Source organism: Sorex fumeus, unplaced genomic scaffold (assembly GCF_029834395.1).
Source record: "Sorex fumeus unplaced genomic scaffold, SorFum_2.1 ptg000042l, whole genome shotgun sequence".
In the NCBI taxonomy this organism is placed as follows: domain Eukaryota; kingdom Metazoa; phylum Chordata; class Mammalia; order Eulipotyphla; family Soricidae; genus Sorex; species Sorex fumeus.
The window spans coordinates 6,519,346-6,540,518 of record NW_026606099.1 but is presented as its reverse complement, the minus strand read 5'-3'; the positions used below and the strand labels follow the sequence as shown (position 1 = coordinate 6,540,518).

The window sequence follows — 21,173 nt, the reverse complement described above, 5'->3', positions numbered from 1 at the left end:
TCCAGCCCCTACTGTTTTGTTTTAGGGTCACACCTGGAGATGCACAGGGTTACTCCTGGCTCTGCGCTCAGGAATTACTCCTGGCGGTGCTTGGGGGACCATATGGGATGCTGGGAATTGAACCCGGGTTGGCCAAGTACAAGGCAAATGCCCTACCTGCTGTGCTATCGCTCCAGCCCCATACTGTTTTGACATCATGAATATGCGTGGGGAGCTTGCCAGGCTCTGCCATGCGGGCAGGATACTCTTGTAGCTTGCTGGGCTCTCCAAGATAGGGATATACTAGTACTACTAATACATCTCTCTTGGGTCAGAGAGATGATTCAACTGACAGCATGTTCTGCATAAGGGAGGTCTGGAGTAGGCTGAGGAGGAGCCCCTGAGAATCGCCCCATATGCCTCCCCCACAAAATGAAAGACAATAGTACAAAAAACTTTGTTTTGAGGTCACATCTGGCAGTGCTTAGCGCTTACTCCTGGCTCTGCACTCAAGGTTCACTCCTGGTTGTGTCACGTGAAAGGCCAATGCCCTACCTGCTGTACTGTTGCTGTGGCCCTGATTTTTTTTTTATCTTTTATAAAGAATAATTAATTTTTTAAAGATAAAAAAATTAAATGCCTGGAGCAGAAAAAATTTAATCCTCATAAAAGGCTTGTTAATTTTCAAAAGGCTGTTTTGTGATCTGGCCTCCTGTTGTAGCACTGATCTATAATCTGCATTCAGAGAGACTTGCATTATTTTCTTTTTTGGTGTTTCCTCGAATCTAGATTTGGATTTCTGTATTCATCTTCCCGTGGCCATTCCAGCTATCTTTGAGTCTCACCATCTGAAGTTAACATTAAAACTTATCAATTTTGATTTATCCCAGTGTATAAAGCATTAAACACAATCAAGCATCAATATTTATTAACACAAGACAAAGGAAACACATTCAATGAGTTAATAGAACACTGTCCAGCCAGATGTTAAATTTAAAAATGTATATCTAGTCTAATTTCAAATAAATAAAAAAAAACTTTGTACATAATTACACAGTACTATTGTTTGAGTTTGACACTGGTAAATATCTTGACAAAAAAAGTAAACAAAACAGCATTTAGGACAAAAAAAATTAGTTTTGTATTTTTACACTTGCTTCCTTGGACAAATAACATGGCCCATTTACATTTACCTAAACCAGAAATGTTGTATGGATGATAAAGAAAAGGCCTAAGGTGTGTTTGGAGCACTGCAGCTTCTTGCTCCAAATACACTTGCTTATACATCAAAGCAGACAACAAAAAACAACACTAAGGCATAGATTTTGTTGGAGTTTGAGGGTGAGGTGATAACTCCTCAATGCTTTAGTCTAAGATTCCTGGATATTCAAGGAAAGTAATTTATTTGGCCAAGATATTGAGCACCATGCCTGGGGCAGAGACCTTAATAAAAATCTAAGGCCTCAGGCCCTTTGTTGATTCAACAAAAGCACTAAGCAAGCATTGCCCAGGGACTAAAGTTAGGAGGCAAACTCATGTCAGGAAGATGGGATGGTCCCTAAATAGCCTGAGGCAGCATAACATCAGGAGGAAAGGACTTGGGAGTGGGTGGAGGTGGGCCAAAGAACCAGGGCCTTTAGAAGGCGGGAAGTAAACCTGTGGATTCACTGGTGTCTACTGGCATGCTGGTCATTTCCAGGGTCTCCCGCATGCAGCTCTAAGAATCCCCAGGGCCTAGGAGTTCTCCTGACCGACCTCAGTTACCTCTGCTGTTAGGCAGAAAAGAGGTTCAGAAACTTTCAGATGAACAGATTACAATGAACTAAGATGGGGACTTTGCTATTTATCTTTCACAGGCATAAAAACCCATACGAAATATGTTCCACAGGAATTGCAAGGTGTGTTTTTTAATAGATAATGGACTTTAGAGTTGGTTCTACCACAAAAGTTCTACTGATTATAAAAAGAACAAAAGCTCTGTGTAATCAAGAGAGTTGCCTTAACCAAGTCTACAACCAAATGGGATTCTGATATCTGAGAACCTACAAATGTCTTTAAGCCAATGACTGAATTCATCCCCCTTCCAGAGAAACACTCTATCAGAGTTACTGATAAAGTTCCCAAGACTGTGGACAAGAGGGAGCTTTCCATTATTAGCAAATTCTGGCTTTGAAGGCTATGCAAAGGATCAAGAAATCATCTATACAGTATAAACAAAACAAAACAAAACAAAAAACCCCCCTAATGTCTCAAGGAACTACAAAACTAGAAAATCAGCCCCAAAGTAACTGGGAATGAACCTCACTCTGAGATTAATAGGAGTATATTATTTGAAGGAATGACAATAGATTAACACAGTCCAGTATCATAACCATAGCCTGTAGCTACTGAAACTTGAAATATGGCTAGTCCACATTGGTATACTTAATACGCTTACTCAATTGATTTCAAAGACAACATGATTAAAAAAAAAAAGCAAAATATCTTGGGAATATTTTTCATTTTGAGCCCATGTGGCAGTGATAGAATCTTGATCTTTAGCTTAAACAAAAATAAGTTAAAATCAGTTTAATCTGCTTCTTAAAATTTCAATGTGTGGGTGTGTGGTGCCAGGGATTAAACCCAGGCCTATAAGGCATGAGCTTTACCCCTGAGCCACTCTCTTGGCCCTGCTTCGTTTCACTTTTTCACAATGTGCTTTCTAGGAAAAGTTAAATGACAGACGTGGTTCACATTCTATGTCTAATAGACACATGAACTGTGTAGTAAGAATTTTCAAAATCATCCATAGGATACATTCTGCCCTTTTTATCCTTTCTTAGAATGTGTGGATTTTGGAGAGAGATGAAGGTTGGGGGGGGGGGGGGGTGGGTGGAGGAATCTGGGCCGCACCAGGCGCAGGGATCATGCCTAGTGATGCTCAGGGGACCATATGCAGTGCCGGGGATCAAACGGGTTAGCTGTGGGCAAGGCAAGTACAGAAACCTCTGTACTCTCTCTCTAGCCACCAAGATAAAACTACTTAACCCTCAGGATCCCTTGCTTTTTCTTTTCTTTTTCAGTAAATCACTAAGACTATTAGAAAATTACTTTCTGAATAAGTAGGCAATTTTCTCTGCAAACCAAACCGTTGCAAGACACTGGATTTTCTAGGCCCAATGTTGTTTTTTTTCCCCCCTGTATACACTAGAACAGTTCCCATCACACGTAAATTAACTTCATACAAAATGCTGAAAAAGAGAGCTGGAACTGGAAAATGCCTTGAGGTCTGCCTCTGTGGAGAATGAGTTGGGAGGAAAAGAGGATTATGTAAAAGGAAGAGTCATAAAGTGGCTTAGAGACTTGTTGTAAGGAGGATTATGTAAAAGGAAGAGTCATAAAGTGGCTTAGAGACTTGTTGTAAGGGCAGCCCCCAAGAATGCTGCCCTGGTGAGGGGTCTGGTCTTTGCATTATAAACCTTATTTTCAGGGTAATTACAAGTCTTAAAAATTGTTTAAAAACATATTTAGTTTACATGATGTTACAGTGGGGGTAAATGATATGTATTATTAAAATAGCCTAAATAAATATTTACACAATAGACCAGAGTGGGTCAAAGAGAACCATTCTGATTTAACAAGTTAACTCTGTTCACTTTTGAGTTTTAATTTTTAAAAATATTTCTGTAAGAAAAAAATAATAAAATTCAACTATATTCAAATACATGAAGTATCAGACCAAAGAAAGGAAACTGAGCCGGACGCCAAACTCAGTCTCGGGCTCAGTCCGCTTGGCCAGGGCACCACAGTTATTCCAAAAGTTTCTTGAAAACATCAGCCTTCCCCTACTGCAGCATAAGCCTGTCGTCTATTTTGGCAACCCAAAATGATCAGCTCTGAGATGTCGAGTCCTGTAGCCTTACTCGCTCAAGTGACTATCGAGAGATCCCGCTGCCTTCCCAGCTAGCTTATCACCTGCTCTCGAACCCCTTGTGCACCTTGTGAAATGTGCATGCAGTGCACTTTGCAGGAAGAAGTAGCTCTGTATACAAACTGCACGCACGGCTTATGATGGGGGGCTGGAAAAGAGGAAAGTCTCCAATATTATGCAGTCTCAGCAGTTTCAACACTGGGGGCCAGAGTGCAGTATCCGGGTTCCTTAGGACAGGGTGGGACTTAGTGAATCTCAGTTTGTCCACAACATTTTGATTCCTAAACAGATTTTCAGCTTACAGAAATAGGTTGAATTCTTAAAAGCTTAAGCTGATTCTGGGAATGCAAGCTTTAAAAACGAATACAGGCAGCTTGAGTTTATAAAATACACCAGCCAGAAGAGACACAGTACAACGTGCAGTAAAATCTGCCAACAATTTGCACTTTTTGGTCATCTATTCAATTCCACTGCACTACGAGAGTTCTAAAATTCTCTCAAAGCACAAATGTTGCTATTTTGGTTGTTAATAACTATACAAGCCAATTCTTCAGTTTTTTTTTTAAGCTGAATTATGTGTATTCTTATTTACATGTTTAAAACACTGGTCAAATGTTTTACAGTTAGGAATTTATATATATGTGCATATATATAACGTAATTCTCATATTCAGTGGGTTATCAGTTTTGCTTATGTGTCGACTCCATGTTAACAAAGCCCACAGGATGCCTAGCGATGATCAAATGGCAGAATACAGTACAGAGCGGGGAACTGTGTAACTCAGACTACCCCCTTCCTGTGAATTCATTCGACTCTCTTACAAAATTCTAAAAGAGCATTAGGTAAAAATACAAGTATATACAACAGATGAAAAAAATGCAACATGCATGTAATTGCTTTAGTAACGTGCTGCTCACGCTAGGTCCAAGCTCATGACTAACAGATTGTTAACATTTTTTTCATTTGCCATCTCAGAATTCCCCTTCCCTGTACACTGAGTGCAGAATTCCACAGGATGAGATGAAGTATCTAAAGTAGCTGTCCCAGCTTATTTCTCATCATCTGAACGCTTGCTTCTAGTCCCAGATCTTTGGTCCTTGTGGTTTTTTAGGATGGGCCCTTGAAATCTCCACAAGGCTGGTTACATGTTATATGCCACATAGATGGGGTCTAACTGGTCGGCAAGGAAACTGTCACGAAGGTGCATCCTCTGCTTCTCTCCTCTGGAGTTAATGGGGATAACACCTGGGTCCACCACAACCACGACTCCAACGATGAGGTAATGCTCTTCCAGGACCACGTTTGTCACTAAAGGAACCAGATCGAGGGCTTCCTGCTCAGAGCCACACAGTTCCACAACCACCACAAGCAAGTTGGTCCATGTAAATACGGCACTGAAATGAGAATGACATTCAATTATTGTCACCATTGCTGTCAGTTATCTTTTCTTACATATGCCCAGGACTTGGTCCTATCTCCTGGAGAAGTGCTTTTTTTCCTTGGATCCACTCAAAGAGTAGGAGCCATCTCAGTGATATGTAATCTGACTGCAGGATCACAGCTATTTGGCTGAACCACCAAAAATCTCGTAGGAGTCTAAAAGTGGAATGGGAAGTTGTGAGTGCATCATGTGAGGGAAGGATATGTGGCCTTTTGATCCCTTGTTTCTATCTCCCTTGAGATCCAGAGACACAAGCCTGAGATACCCAGGTATTCTATTTACCCTCTCTTTTGCTTAAGCTTTCCTGTTTGGATTTTGGGCCACTCTCAGCAGTATTCAGGGGCCGCTCCCAGCTCAGTAATTGCGTTCCGCACTGCTTGGGGACCATGTGTAGGTATAACCCTTGGCCTCCTGCACGCACAGCATATGTTCCAGTCCTCTGAGCTGTCTCTCTGATCCTGACAGAAGACATACGCAACAGAAGAGTTCTGAGAATAGAACATGATTTTGGGGGGTGAGGAGGTACGTGTAGAGGTTCAGTCAGCCTCAGTGGTTCTTAAACCTGGGGTGTTTGGGTCTGTTTTGTTTCTTTGGTTTAGAGGCCACATCTGGCATCGCTCAGGGCTTATTCCTGGTGTTACCTTCCTGGCAATACTTAGGGGACCTTTTGTGGTAATGGGGGATTAATCTGGGGTTGGCTGAATGTAAGGCAAACTCAATTCCTGAACTATTTCAATGGCCCCAATATTAATTTTGTTTTGGACCACACCCTGCAATACTCAGGGCTTACTCCTGGCTCTTGAGCAGGGATCATCCCTAGGCATGCTTGGGGTACCATATGCGGAGCAGGGGATCAAACTGGAGTTGGCCATGTGCAAGGCTAGTGCACTCCCTGCTCTCTCTATTCCTTTTTGGCTTGCTAAAACAACACTCTCCCACCTAATAAGAAATGCTTTGGCTAGTACATTGTCTTGCACTGAGTGGGACTGCTGCATTGGCAGGTACGGCCTACTGTAATGTGCAGAACTTAACTGGTTAAAAAAAACACACACACAGTAAATGGATTCCAGGTAAGGGAAAACATAAACAATATTAAGCAAACTAAGAGAGAAAGAGACCTTAGAACTGGTCTAAAAGCATGTCATGGTCACCAGCATATTCTGAATTTTGTTTTGTTTTTGGGCCACACTCAGCTATGCTCAGGGGTTATTCCTGGGTCTGCACTCAGAAATTACTTCTGGTGGTGCTTGAGCACCATGTGGGGTGCCAGCGATTGAAACTGGGTTGGCTTGTGCGAGGCAAATGCCCGACCTGCTATATTATCGTTCTGGTCTCTCTAGGGACTTTCTTGAGGCAAGATATCAGGCGGGTCCCTTTCAGTGCCTCTTATTAACCCAGCTTCACAGACATTCCTCTGAGTCAGTCTCAGGGTCTCTGGGTCCTCTCTGTCACAGCAGCTGGCACACCAAAACTGGAATGAATTCACCTCCTTCCTTCCTATCTTCCCTTGTTCCCCCTCTCTGCAGGTGGGAGGGCTGAGGGCTGACAATTAAGGGCTGGTTGAACTGGCACATGGCGGAGCTAGGAAAGCTATTCTGCGAGGGCTTTACCATTCGGCAATGCTCCTGTGGACCCGGGACACTGAGGTCTCAATATCGATCGGGTGGTATCTCAGGCCTCTCAGCTCCAGCGTTTCATCCAGAGCCCCCACAACATACAACGCATCGTGACGCTCTGACAGAGAGAAGAGAGACGTTTGGTTAATCAGACCTGTAAGTACAGGACAGGGCTGGGGTTCAGAGCCCAGAGTTTGATGCTGCCTCATCGCCTGGCGCCATACTCGCCAACTGTGTGATGCAGAGTAAAGTGCACGGCCTCTGGGTGGAGCAAGACTGTGAGACAGGTGACAAGAAATGGCCGCTGTGAAGATGAAGTGGGGAGATCCATATCGGGAAGTTAGCATGACGCTTGGTACGCCGTAAGTAACCACAAAATTAGCAATTTTCATCATCACCATCATTATGTGTTGTGAATTGTGTGGGCTGAAGAAAGCCAGTGGCAACTTGTCTTGCCGGGAGAGAGAAGAGCGAGAGAGAGCGAGAGCAAGAGCGAGAGCGAGAGCGAGAGAGAGAGAGAGAGCGAGAGAGCGAGAGAGCGAGAGAGAGAGAGAGAGAGAGAGAGAGTGCTTGGTAGCACCAAAATAAAATAAAAGAACGTCAGGCTGTGCTACTGGCTGAAATGCAAGCTTGGCACACAGGCAAGTGTCGGTGAAGAGATACCTCCGGTGGCTGCAGTCAGCTCCGTCCGGCGAACAAAACCAAGGTATCCCGTCCGCGCCCAGAGAGTCTGAGCAGCATCTCCGAAGCTGAGGCGGGTGTTGAAATGATCGGCTTGAAGAGTCTCACTGTCGTAGATCGTGTAGTAGCCGCTAGCTGTGTGGGGACTGTTTACCCAAATCTACAGAAAGACAAGGAACACACAAAGTCAATCTCCTTGGCACAGATTGGTTTTTAAATCACATGCCTACAGGAAGAACGGCAACACAATTGCAACAGAAAAGGCTGTTGACATTTACCAAGTATTTTTTGTGCTCACAGTAAAAGCTGGGCCTTTCTGACACAGATCTATGAGTCCTGAGAGTAAATTATATGGCGATGTTGCATGTACTTAGCTTATTTCCCTCTTATCATCGAAAAACAAGGTAAACGCGCCCAAAACGCAGAAACTAGGAAACTCTTAACCATGCCCCTTATCCTTCCTCCCCCCTGCTTCCTTTCTGCCTCTCTGGGGGCCCACAGATGCATCAGGGCATCATTTCTGTGCCCCCGAACCTAAAACCTTAGAAAAGAACTACAGAGGATATTTGAATTTTGAATCTGAACATGGCATAGCTAACGACAATAAGAACACTGGTACTCATGTGAGACACTCAATGAATCTTACACAATTCCACTAAGTCGGTGAGGGAGTGTAATTACTATTTCAAGATGAAGAAAGAGGCCCTGAGAACTTAAGCAACTTGCTATATATGTGGGAGGAGTTATACTCAGCTCCATGCTTGCAGTGGGTGTACGTGTGTGTGTGTGTGTGTGTGTGTTTGTGTGCGCGCACGCGTGCACGCCCGGGCACATCTCATGCAGGACTGGGCATGGTACCCAGGTTTCCTGCATACAAATCATGTGTCCCTGCCCTCTGAGCCTTCTTCTCCTCCCTAAGGCTTTTTTAAAAAATATTTATTTATTGAATCACTGTGGGAAAAGTTACAAAGCTTTCAGGTTGAAGTCTCGGTCATGCAATGATCAAACATCTTTCCCTTCACTTATCTTTCACCACCAAGAGCCCCAATATACATCCCCTTCCACCCCTCCCAATGCCTGTGAGGCAGATGATTTCTACTTAACTTTCTATCTACTTTGATTACATTCATTATTTCGACAGAAGATGCACCATTATTGTTTAGAGTTTCCACCCAACAATCAGAACTGCTAAAAAGGCGTTGTGAAATAATTTTTTTTCTGTAGCTGATTATGAGAACCAAATGATACTGCGCGGCCGCCATAGCAGCTGCGCGATTTTGGATTTCTGATATTTTACTTATTAAGTCTGGAGGGATTTCTGCCAAGAGCCAGATAATTACGAGATTGGTTTCTGTGGCTCTGGAGCCGTGGCCGTGCCGGAGAGCTGCTTGTGGGGGGCAACTCGTGACCTCGGTAGGGTGTGAAGGACGAGCCGGGAAAGCCCCCCTTCCCATGATGTTGCAGTTGCCCCGTCACCGCCGGCTCATACCTGGCTTCCAGTAAGCTCTGAGGCGGCTGCCATCTTGCTGCCCGGAGGGAAAAAGCCTAAGGCTTTTTTGCAATGAAAACTCACAATGACAGAAAAGTTAAACCTACAGTTCAAAGTGTGAACCGAAAAATCTTTCAGTACTGACTTTTCAGAATAAAGGTGAACATCGTCCTTACCTCCCCAAGGTGAGAATCTCCAACAGGCCCTTTGGTCTCGGGATTAACAATAACCACTTTCACTCCGGGTAAAATCTAAGGGTGAAAGAGAGAGAGAGAAATGGGGCTGGAGTGATAGCACAGCGGGTAGGGCGTTTGCCTTGCACGCGGCCGACACGGGTTCGATTCCCAGCATCCCATAGGGTCCCCCGGGCACCGCCAGGGGTAATTCCTGAGTGCATGAGCCAGGAGTAACCCCTGTGCATTGCCGGTGTGACCCAAAAAGCCAGAGAGAGAGAGAGAGAGAGAGAGAGAGAGGGAATGCGCTTCAGAGACTGACAGCCTGCTTGCCTCCCTCCAACACAATAAGCAGTGCTCCACGGGTCATCAGTGACAAGGTACGCAGAAAAGCCTCTCAAAGACATGCAGTCAACCATCTATGCAGAGGGGGAGCAACTTCTGAGCACAACTGTGGCAGTCAGCATTTATAGACTAATGGGACCATGAGCTCACCTGTCACTAGACCAACGACAGTGAGCCCCTGAAGGCAGGGGAGCAGAGGGGGCTGCCTGGGAGGTGCCCAGTGCATGCCAGCAGAACAGAAGCTTTAGGAAGGAGATGGCAGCAGCTCTGTGGAGTGGAGACATTCAGTCCCTAGGATTCTGGCAGAGATTATGTGCCAGGACCTCCCTCAGGAAGGAAAAGGAAGAAACAGGTGCAAGAGAATGGACAAGGCCTCATACAAGGAAGGCCTCTCAGGTTTTCTGTATCTGTCCTTAAAAACCACCCTTCGGAGGCTGGAGAGAAAGTACAAGGGTTATGGCACTTGCCTTGCAACGTCACAGCCTGAGCATTTTATTTATTTATTTTTTGCTTTTTGGGTCACACCCAGTGATGCTCAGGGGTTACTCCTGGCTCTGCACTCAGGAATTACTCCTGGCGGTGCTTGGGGGACCATATGGGATGCTGGGAATCAAACCCGGCTTGGCCGTATTTAAGGCAAATGTCCTACCTGCTATACTATCATTCCAGCGCCCTGATTTGATTCTGAGCACAGCCAGGGGTCACTCTCGAGCACAGAGTCAGGAACAGCCCCTGGGTACAGCTGGATGTGGCCCTACACTCTCCCGAATAAAAAATTCTATTGTTTCTGTTTTGGGAGTTCCTCCCAGAAATTCTCATCCAACTAGGCCAGCAATTTAATGCAAGGGCCCGAGGACGCACGTCATGCCGGGGGTTTCCTGGGCGCTACTCTGCAATGCTCGGGGCACCATGTGGTGTCAGGGAACAAACTAGGGTTGGCTACATGCCTGGCAAGAGAGTTTACCACTTTACCACTGTACTGTCTCTAGAGTCCCTAAGTCCTCCCCTCTTCATCTGGAGTTTCTGGAGTATATGAGTATCAGAGATCTACAGTGACTGAAGAAGTTCCCACCAGTCCCGCCAGTCAGCTAATGCTCAGCTGGGGCATAGATAAGATCAGAAGAGTGAACCCCGAGTAACCTCCCAGGGGGTGACTGACCATCACTTGTGGTGATGGAATAAAACCTGCACATGCAAAGTGCCTTACCGCTGAGTTACGTGCCAGGCGCCACTGGCACTTGTGGTGGGGATTGAACCCACAGCCTCAAACGTGTAAGGCAAGCAACTGCAGTTCCATTAAGGAATTTATTTTTCTGTCTTATCTACCCACCCGCATCCAGGGCCACCGGGTGCTGACACTCGAACCCAGTGCCCCACAGAAACAAAATGTACTCTACTAAAGACACATCTCTGGTCTCAATGGTTCCTTCTGTGACACTCAAACTTCTCTGCATTTCTCAATTACCGCAAGGGATTTTTCGGTACCATCAGTATCTCTTCGAAGAACTGAGTCAATGGATTGCTTCCGCTAATGTTCTATCATCCAATGTAGTGACAAGACTGCAAACTCTGAACCGGCGCCCCAACCAACAAGTGCCCTTGGAATCCCTCTGCTCGGAACTGTGAGGAAGAAGTTTCTGCTGTTCATAAGCCCAGTCTCCAACACTGTTACAGAAGCTTGAGTGGACTTGAACAATAAATCTTTCCAGAATATTTTACAGCTTCACTCTAAGAAACCTTACCTTCATCATCTGTTCCCTGTTTTATCTTTTAACTTTAAATATGTATCTTCCCTGACATTATGTACATTTCCTCTTTGTACATTCTCCTCCTCGTAACATTACAAAGATAAAACTGGCTTGTCATTTTTATACTTTTTTTCAGGGGAGGTGCCCGGGTTTGGGCTGCTCCAGCAAGCCTGGCCCTGCTCTCGGGAGTCACACACACAAGGCGCGTCCTCCGCCCCTTGCCCGCTCTCTCGCCACTTGTCCTGGCTCCTTTCAAGTGCTGCTCCTCTTTCTACCTTGAATATAATGAACCCTGAATCTTGCTGGGATGTGAAGGAGAATATGCCACGGAAAGGTTTATTTTTATTTTGTTTTGCAGGACAAGGAATTGAACCCAGGCCCTCATATATGCAAGGTGAGCGCTCCTTGGCTGAGCTCATCCCTGCTTCCGTTAAAAAAGTGGGGAGAGAGGGAAGTTGGAAATGAAGCAACTTTAAATCCAGTATCTGATGAAGTTTTTGTTTTTGATGATGCTCAGGGCCTACTCCTGGCTCTATGCTCAGGGATTACTCCTGGTGGTGCTCAGGAGATCATGGGGTGCTAGGGAATTGAACCCAGGCTAGTTGCATGCAAGGCAAGGGCCCTACCCGCTGTACTGTCGCTCTGACTCCTGTGTCCTGTAAACGTCAAAGTACTTGCTAAGTTAAAATGTTCAAATATCTGCAGGTTTCAATTCAGTCTTCCCTGAGTACTGAGAAATCCAACACTTTCATTTTTTGAATGACCCTCTACACACAGACCATTTTCCCAGTGAGTAAGAGAACAAATTACCTTTCCAGACTCGGAGAGGAGCAAGCTCTGTGGGGCGCCCCGTTCCACAAGACGAACCCTGTGGAAGAACAACATTTTCTCCATGACAGTGTTCTGTCCGTTCCCGTGCCTGAGGGCTGGAGCCGCCTCTCCAGACCCCCAGTTGGTCTCCCCCCGCACAAGAGGAGTCTCTCAGGCTCATCACTGCTATCCTGGGTCAGGGAATTCTCTGGGTAAGGTTCCCCTGTGCACTCTAGGACATGCAGCAACATAGCAGGCTTTCACCCACTAGATGTCAGTAGCTCCCCCTTGATAAGCAGAAAGCATCTTTAGAACTGTCCTTTGTCCTCTAAGGGGCACTGTCCAGACTGAAGACCTTCATATGTCCATCTTGAGATTTTCCCAGGCAGCCTGGGACTGTGGGTTGAAACTCTGGGCTCTGCTTTTTTTTTTTTTTAAATCCTGTCTGTCCCATCTCTTATTTTCAAAGAGGAGAGAGCATCCGTTTCCATTAAAAGTCTCAAAATGCATTTACACAGGCAAGAACTAAGTATTACTTTCCACTGTGGAAATTAAAGCTTTCTTCTAAGTGTAAACAAGCTTGTAATCTGGCTAGAACATTAAAGAAAAAATCCTTCTTCCTTTTTCCTTTGTCGGGGTGGGGGCTGGGCCACCCCTGGCGATGCTCAGGGGTCACTCCTGGCTCTACACTCAGGAATCCTGGCAGTGCTCGGGGGACCATAAGGGATGTTGGGACAGAAACCGGGCCTGTCGCATACGAGGCAGGCGCCTCACCCGCGGTGCTATAGCTCTGGCCCTCCTCCCTCTTTCCTAGGTGTGAATCTTATCAGACGCTGAAAGCAAATCCCCTCCCTCTACACACACCCCTTGAGAAGACACAAACGAAAGACGTAAAGAGGGCTGCCAGCTTTCGTGTGAGGCGCAGAACCTTGTGTGCAGGTAATCTGGGAAAGGCCACCCCAAACTACTGCACCTGTCGTGTCGGAGTGACTTCAGATCCACGTACACAGTTGTTGGATCAGGCCCTGAGGTTCCCTAAAAATAAAAACGTTCTTTAGTTTAAATCGAAATAATTTCCATATTCTGTATTTTCAAATCAAGAAATACATTATTTGGCCACGTACAGAAAACCCTCCAATTCTATTGCTGAATTTCACATCCCTCAACAGTGAAGTGGGGTTGCAGCCGGCCCTGAGGGACAGCCTGGGTATTTTCTGGTTTGTTTTGGAACCGCATCTGGCAATGACTTGAGGACCATGCAGTGCTGGGAACAAAGTATCCATTTGAGCCCTGGCTCATACCCCTCACCAGCTTGGTCTCTTCTGGCCACAAGTGGCAGTGCTTAGGGCTTACTCCTTACTCCTGGCTGTGCTCAGAGATCACTCCTAGAGGGCTTGGGGACCATCTGGGGTGGGGGGGTTGAACCCAGATCGAATGCTTGCAAGGCAAGCTCTCCAGCCCTGACAGACTGGTTTTAGCCTCATGTTCTCTTTCTTTCCCAGGACAGCAGGGCCCTACCCACAAGAGCCACAGCGGCACTGAAAGGTCACCAGGCTGAGACGGTTCCATCCCCGCACTCAAAGCAGGTGAGACAGGTCTACTCTAAGGACTTCCAAGTCAGCACTGTCCAGGCTGACGGTCAGTAGCCCACAGTGCGCTCCAAGGTGAGTGTGCCCCGACACTTGGATGTCACAATGCAGTGGATATGAAGCGACCTCACACAGACCTTTACTTGCACTAAGAGCTTCTAAACGACATGGAATCAGCTCCATTCTTTCTTTTTTCTTTAATTTTTTATTAGTGAATCACTATGAGGTACAGTTACAAACTTACGAACTTTCGTATTTCAGTCATATGATAATTGTTTACCCATCCCTCCACCAGTGCCCATTCTCCTCCACCGATGTTCCCAATATTTTTTCCCACCACTCCCACCCCATCCTCCCCCATCCCCCGCCTCTGTGGCAGGGCATTCCCTTTGGTTCTCTCTCCTTTTGGGTGTTGTAGTTTGCAATAGACGTGTTGAGTGGCCATCATGTTCGGTCTATAGTCTACTTTCAGCATTCAACCTGAATGGATCCTCCTAACATCCTTTACTTGGAGTTCCCTTCTCTCTCTGAGCTGCCTTTTCCTCCAGCTGCCTTTTCCAAACCATGGAGCAGACCTCCTGGTCCTTATCTCTACTACCCCTGGGAGTTAATCTCCCATTCTGTTACTCTATATTCCACAGATGAGGGAATGAGTTCCATTCTTCCCTGGTATCTCAGTCCCTTTTTGTTTTGTGGTTTTAGGCCTCACTCAGGAATCACTTCTAGAGGTGCTGGGGGGACCATATGTAATGCCAGGGATCAAACCAGGGTGGGCCGCATGCAAAGGAAGTGCTTTATCCCCTATGGTGTCTCTCTGGCCCTTGGTCTCTTTTTGTCATTCACCCACTAATAACATGGCAAGTCTATCTCTGGTTGGAGGAGAGAATACAGCCTTATCTGTGCTTCCCCTGGGGAAAAAGGTTATAGAATATGAAGGAGATCAAAAACAAAGGAGATTAAAAAAAAAGATGCATATCATGCTCACTGCAGCACCACTCACAACAGACAGGACTTTGGGAACCAACCCAAGAACTCAGCAACGGGAGAACAGATAACGAAGCTGTGGCTTGTATACATGGTGGAATGCTAACCAGCTATGAGAAAATCGGAAAACCAGCAGTTCGCAGCAACGTGGATAGAACTAGAGGGTATCACGGCAAGGACGTGCAGGATGATCTGAGTCATATGTTGATATAATGGAACAAAGCAAGGGAATGGGTAATGTCTAACGAAAACAAACACTTCTGCTGTCCTGACAACAGCACTGAAGCAACCTGGGTGGGGCCAGGGATGTGCATGTGTGTGAGAAACTGGCCAGAGAGATGGGCAGAGCACAGAGAACTGACAGGTGCCCAGGAGGGTTCTTCCACTTTGGTAGTGGTTCAGTGACTGTATGTGCCAAAGCATTAATATCACTGTACCTCAATTTATTGAATATTTTTACTATTTTGGGGGGCCATACTTGGCAGTGCTCAGAGCTTACTCCTGGTGGGAACTTGGCGGGGGAGGGTGGTGGTGAGGGGAATACAGGGTGCCAGGGATTAAACCCGGGTCAGCTGCATGTAAGAAAAATGCCCTACCTACTATACTATCTCTCCATCCTCTGTCCCTCAATTAAAAAGAATAATGAAATAAAAAAATGTAAGAGATTATATACACCCCCGTACTATTTTCTTTGGTATTCAACTGCTGGGTGTGGCCCCCAGTACCTGGCACTGAGAACTCAATATGGCACTGCGAAAGAGGGATCATACTAAGTCCTCATTACCTTTATTTCACAAAGCAGTGAAATGGGGCCCAGGGAAGTCCAAAGAGGACTCCCATCCCCCAGCAGGTGAGAGGAGCTTGTGGATACTCCAGCCTGAGACCTCTGCTGAGGGCATCCCACCTTCCATTCCCTTTTGTCCCCAGATCAAATTCCATTAGTCACCTGCAAACATATTGCTACATTGACTCTTGATCCAAACGTGGTGCTGACAGCCCGAGGGGACAGACCGATGTCCTTAAAGAGTTTGGAGAAGGACTGTTGCAGGGCGATTCGGGGCCGCTCCTCAGCCACCACCACACAGGTCCGGATGCACGAGAGATTGATCCCTCTGGTCTGTGAGACACGGAGCCAAGGTCAGTGGGGTCACCACAGGGTTAAAAGGGGTGGCAGAAGCAGGCTCTGTCTCTGCTCAGGAAGATCCACAGAGTTGCAAGTTTTTAGCCCAGACACCATCAGAAAAGAAACACTCAGCACTTTCAGAATATCATTATCATGGCTGGATCTGCCATTATGTTTCTTCTCCCCTTCATCTAAACCTTTCAGGTTCTGCAGCAATTATTTTAATCCTCTGCATGCCTGCATATCATTTTTCATTTCATTTCATCATCCTGTTAATCGTCGATTGCCTCGAGCAGGCCCCAGTAACGTCTCTTTCATCCTAGCCCTGAGATTATATTCAGGGCTCTTTAGGAGAATGAGACCCATCATTGTTACTGGTATTTGGCATATTTGGTAGGCCACGGGGAGTTTGCCAGACTCTGCCCTGTGGGCAGGCTACATTCGACAGCCTGCAAGTTTGTCCAAAGTAGGAATGAGATAATAAGATGTCGCGCGGCCGCGAATGCGGCCGCGCGGTTCCGGGATCTGGATTTTATATGCCTGCATATCAGAATTTCAAAATGGAGAGAAGCAGCTAAGGCCCCAAACCAGCTAGAAATCTACGGATTAACTCATTTCTTTTTTCATTCTTCGGGTCATTGATCTTAGTGAAAGAAGAGTCAGTGTTTTCTGACTTCTCATGACAGTCAGAGCTATGATCACTGGATACATACGAATGCGCTACCTTATCTTTGGGCCATTTCCCCAAGAGCAAATATTCTGAGACTGTATATTCTATAGGAATAAAACCCGTTGAAGGTCACGGTTTTCATCATCTTTACACAAAGCAATTTCCACTCAGCGTGCCAACAAATCTCACCTTCCGCCCAAAGTGACTAACATTAAACTCTGAAGGAGTGTGCTAGTAAAAAGGCGATGAGATCAACTTCCTGAGGTTTACAAAACACCTATTTGATCGGCCATTAAAAATTGCTGGCAGTCATTTGTTTCCCCTGTGCCATTTCTTCAAAACTCCTCAGGATGGAGTGAGCAGCAGCTGCTTCTCACCTTTAGCACCTCCACCTGGTTTCCAAGTCCTTTGGTGCAGAGCTCCATTACTGAGTAGGAGCAGAAAGTATCCCTTATTTTGTACTGGTTGACAGTGGACAGCCAGAGGAAAAGGTTGTTTTCTAACTCCATAGGAGGAATTAAGATGGACTGGTGACCTGAATACACACTGCAATGGAAAAGGCAAGAGTTAACATTATCAATCTGTCCCAGACACGTGAGTGTTTTAGAACATCATCAATTCCACAGACGTTTACTGAGTTATGAAGGACGGCGTAAGGTAATGTCAGATATGCAAGCCACAAGACAACAAACATAAAATAAAGCAGCTGGACTGTGCAGTAAATAAAATATGCATAAAAAACACTGAGGTCACAGAATAAAGAGTAAGTCGTTCAGTTTGAACAGGGGGTTGTTCCAGAGAATGAGTGACAATGAGCTTGAAGGAAGATATTTCTGAGTGGCTGGAGAAAGTGGGGATGGCAGTGAAGGGACTGAGGCAAAAGAAGAGCACGTATGAGGGAGGCAGAGAAGCAAGGGGGTGCTCAAGGTACTTGGGAATAGCACTCCAGGGTGAAGTCTTGGAAAACAGGCTGCATGGGGAAGAGGTGAGAGAGCCGTGAAGCCAGGAAGGTTGGGGCCAAATGACAGACGAGCTCAATGAGCACAGGATGAGCCATGTGATCCCTCAAATTCCTACACCTGGATACGGGTCCAAGTCACAGGAGCCTGTTTTGAAAAAAATAGTGGAATCTCTGCCTCTAGAGATTTAAGTATATCCGGTGAAGGTGATTTACCTGGTGAATTTTATGCACAGCAAATTTTGCAAACAACTGAGCCAAAGGACATGGTATTTAATTAGATGTGAGACAGAGAGAAGTAGAAGTCGGAAAGCTCCAAGTTTGGTTCCCTATTAGGAATGGTGCCATCCTAACAAAGGAGAGGACAGAGAGAGGCTGGTGAGTACAGGTGTCCAGGAAACATGCATGGGGATGCCTCCCAAGGAGGTGACAGCATTGGTCTGAGCTCAGTTCCTTGGGTGGGCGAAAGTGGGCAGGAAGTCTGCTGCTCCACAAGACACATTCCGGCCAGAACAGCCGGGCTACCGTCCAGTACATGCTGGCAGTCCTTCTAGTCCTTCCTTTCATGCCTAGGGGTACATTCTGGCTGTCAAAGCCTGATAAGGCACACCGAGTACTATCTTCCCACTTGGCTCTACTTCTAACATGGGGATTATAGGATGGAGCGGAGGGCAGGTAACCTGATTACTGTGTGTTGGGGTGAGGCATAAAACATGAGAGACAAATACCAGAGATAAGTAGGTGCACCAATTTTGGAAACAAGCATTACACTGAAACTGATGAATTAAGGGAAAGATGGAAAAGATGATATGGTTATGGTACACCCAGAGACAACGCACACAGTCTGTTTCTTTACATTTCCATTCCTACCTGCAGAGACACCATAATGCAAAGCCAAGTCCACAGTAAGGATCAAGGCAGATGGCGATCTGCCGTGTGGAGTACAACTCGCACTGGAGCTTGATGGCTCTACAGAGAGCGTTGACCGCAGAGTGGGACATCTGGCAAGCAAGGAACAGGGAACAGAATGGAACTGGAATCCCACAAGCACAACAATAACTCAAATTTAGTTTTGAGAACTTGCAACTTCTCATTCTCCCAAGCTCCTCAAAATGATACGTATTTTCGATTGCTGCTGCAAAGCCTTATCTAAGTCTGGGCTGGAGTTATAGTACAGTGGATTGCACACGAGAGGCCAGGGTTCAATCTCTGGCACCCCATAAGGTTCCCAGAGCACCACCAGGAGTGATCCCTGAGCTAGGACTTAGCCCTGAGCTGGATGGGGTGCAAAAACAAAAACAAGAACAACAGGAAAAAAAAAAGAGCAAAGCCTAATCCAAGTCTCATTTGAGAAATTTCCTGTCATAGCAGATGTTTTGGTCCGGGAGCCTTGGTTTTGATCCCCGCACCACATAGTCCCTCAAGCACTGTGCTGGGAGTAGCCCCTGAGCACTGCCATGTGTGCCCCATATTAAATTAAAAATATGTGCAGGTACTTTATTTCTGTCATTAGTCAAGACTGGGTTTTGTGGGGCTGGAGCAATAGCACAGCGGGTAGGGCATTTGCCTTGCACATGGACAACCCGGGTTCGATTCTCAGAATCCTCTATGGTCCCCTGAGCACCGCCAGAAGTAATTCCTGAGTGCATGAACCAGGAGGGACCCCCATTGTCGGGTGTGACCCAAAAAGGAAAAAAAAATTGGGTTTTATGAAATAGGAACCTACAGTTCCAGACTGGCTCAAACTGTAACTCTGTTAGGCTCTCTGTTAACACTTTGCACATAACACAAATTTCTTGGGATAACTGACTCTGGAAGAGTCAATGCTTTCAGTTAAATATAGCAGGGCCCTTGATCCCCCACCTACTACTCAGTGGTACAGCTGGTTGGCTTCCGCACTGGAAGTCCGCAGAGCAGTGGTCATGTCTATTTTTTGCAGACCTGGCATTTTCCCAGCATGCAGTGCGGAGTGAACATATCCAGCCCACTCTACCTTTACTCCTGTGAGCATGCCTGTGGTGGAGACACTGAAATCAAGGTATGCCAACATCTCAGGAGTGGGAGGTTTATACAGCTGAGGTAACCTTTTCCTGGGTAAATCATCTGCAATGAGAAGAGAAAACACAGTGTCAGTTAGACATGCTGCAACCTGAAAAGTGTTGCAACTCTTCAGCTAGTTTCCGGGGCTTTGCCATGGCCAAATTTAGCTTCTTGGCTTTGCTAGGGCTTAGCTAACCAAGCAGCTCTCTTATGTCACTGTCACCACTAGATAATGCAAAGAATTAAATTGACATCAGGTAAACACGTCTACTGGAATGTTAGTGAATAAACAGCAGTGGACAGTATAGGCGGAGGAAACAGATGACATGTTCAGATCCCAGCCCAGTCATTTCTCAGTCATGCGACCTTGGAGTTAAACCTGCTTCCTTATCTCTAAGTAAGAACACTACCACCCTTATGTAACTGTTAGGCAGTAGTTCAAATACAGCATTAAAAAAAAATTCCTCCCCTTTGATTCACTGTTGATGTTGCTGTGATGGCTGGGTATTGCACACAAGCCCGGCTGTGGTGCTCACTGAGGTCCGTGCTCCTTTGATTGTGCACATCTGCCAGTTTGTGCCTCTCTGTGGTGTTTACACACACCTGACTGCTGTGTGGCCAGAAATCACTTGCTGTACCAGGGACTGCAGGTGGCAGAGTAGCTGCGAGGCCCAAAGACCGGAGCTGCCTGGATCACACTCACCCATCTGGGACACCAGGGATCTGAATCCAGGACCTTCCGTTTGCAAGGCCTATGTGCTAAGCTGCTGAGCTACTCCTCTGGGGCCTCACAGAAAGCACTTTTAAAAACAGCTCGAAATGCTAAAAGAGGTTCAGTTGTCATCATGCTGGTTTCAAGCTAAACTACACTACTTATAGTTATTTGCATGCTACATTAATCACAAACTGCTGTGAAAGGTGGACAGTGTTGGGTGAGGGAGAGGACCCAAAGGGCTGGAGCACACGCTTCACACGTGGGAGGGCGGGGCTCAACCTCCAGCACTGCATAGTCCTCGGGCAACAGTGGATGAGGCCACTAAAATGAGGAAAAAAAAACAACCCAAAACAAACAAAAAACCAGTAAGAAAAAATTGGGACAGTCTTTCTTTCTTTCCTTCCTTCCTTCCTTCCTTCCTTCCTTCCTTCCTTCCTTCCTCCCTCCCTCCCTCCCTCCCTTTCTTTCTTTCTGACAGGAGGCCTTGGGACATACCCTGCAGTGCTCTAGGGACCACATATGGTGCTGGAGACTGAACTGAGGCCAAACACATGCCAGGCAAACGCCCTACCCGCTGTGCTATCGCTCCAGCCTCTAGTAGTGATAGTTTTTAAGAACAACAATTTAGAAATGGAAATTATTTTCCTTTGTTTTATTCATTGCCCCAAATCTGCATTTTAAATATGTAGAAGCCAGAATGTAAAGAATATAGCTGGCTATATCCCAGAGAGGCAAAAAGGTATAGTCGAAGTGACATCTGCAATTGTTTGTTCATTGCAGCACTCTTTACAATAGCCAGAATCTGGAAAAAACCCGAGTGCCCGAGAACAGATGACTGGTTAAAGAAACTTTGGTACATCTACACAATGGAGTACTATGCAGCTGTTAGAAAAGATGAAGTC

At 46.0% G+C, this 21,173-nt stretch overlaps 1 protein-coding gene across 2 annotated transcripts in view; it reads right to left on the bottom strand.

Annotated features, from left to right (window-relative positions):
- Positions 1 to 890: 890 nt before the first annotated feature.
- The window catches only part of DIP2B (disco interacting protein 2 homolog B), a 239,143-nt gene continuing 218,860 nt past the window's right edge, over positions 891 to 21,173 (bottom strand). For both annotated transcript variants that reach the window (XM_056119950.1, XM_056119951.1), the window contains 10 exons: positions 19,510 to 19,619; positions 18,387 to 18,517; positions 16,936 to 17,104; positions 15,712 to 15,882; positions 13,166 to 13,227; positions 12,193 to 12,250; positions 9,293 to 9,367; positions 7,610 to 7,787; positions 6,941 to 7,064; positions 891 to 5,283 (listed from right to left, as the gene is read on the bottom strand). In XM_056119950.1, the coding sequence (XP_055975925.1) occupies positions 5,031 to 5,283; positions 6,941 to 7,064; positions 7,610 to 7,787; positions 9,293 to 9,367; positions 12,193 to 12,250; positions 13,166 to 13,227; positions 15,712 to 15,882; positions 16,936 to 17,104; positions 18,387 to 18,517; positions 19,510 to 19,619 (1,331 nt within the window). In that variant the 3' untranslated portion in view covers positions 891 to 5,030. The remainder of the gene's footprint in view (positions 5,284 to 6,940; positions 7,065 to 7,609; positions 7,788 to 9,292; positions 9,368 to 12,192; positions 12,251 to 13,165; positions 13,228 to 15,711; positions 15,883 to 16,935; positions 17,105 to 18,386; positions 18,518 to 19,509; positions 19,620 to 21,173) is intronic.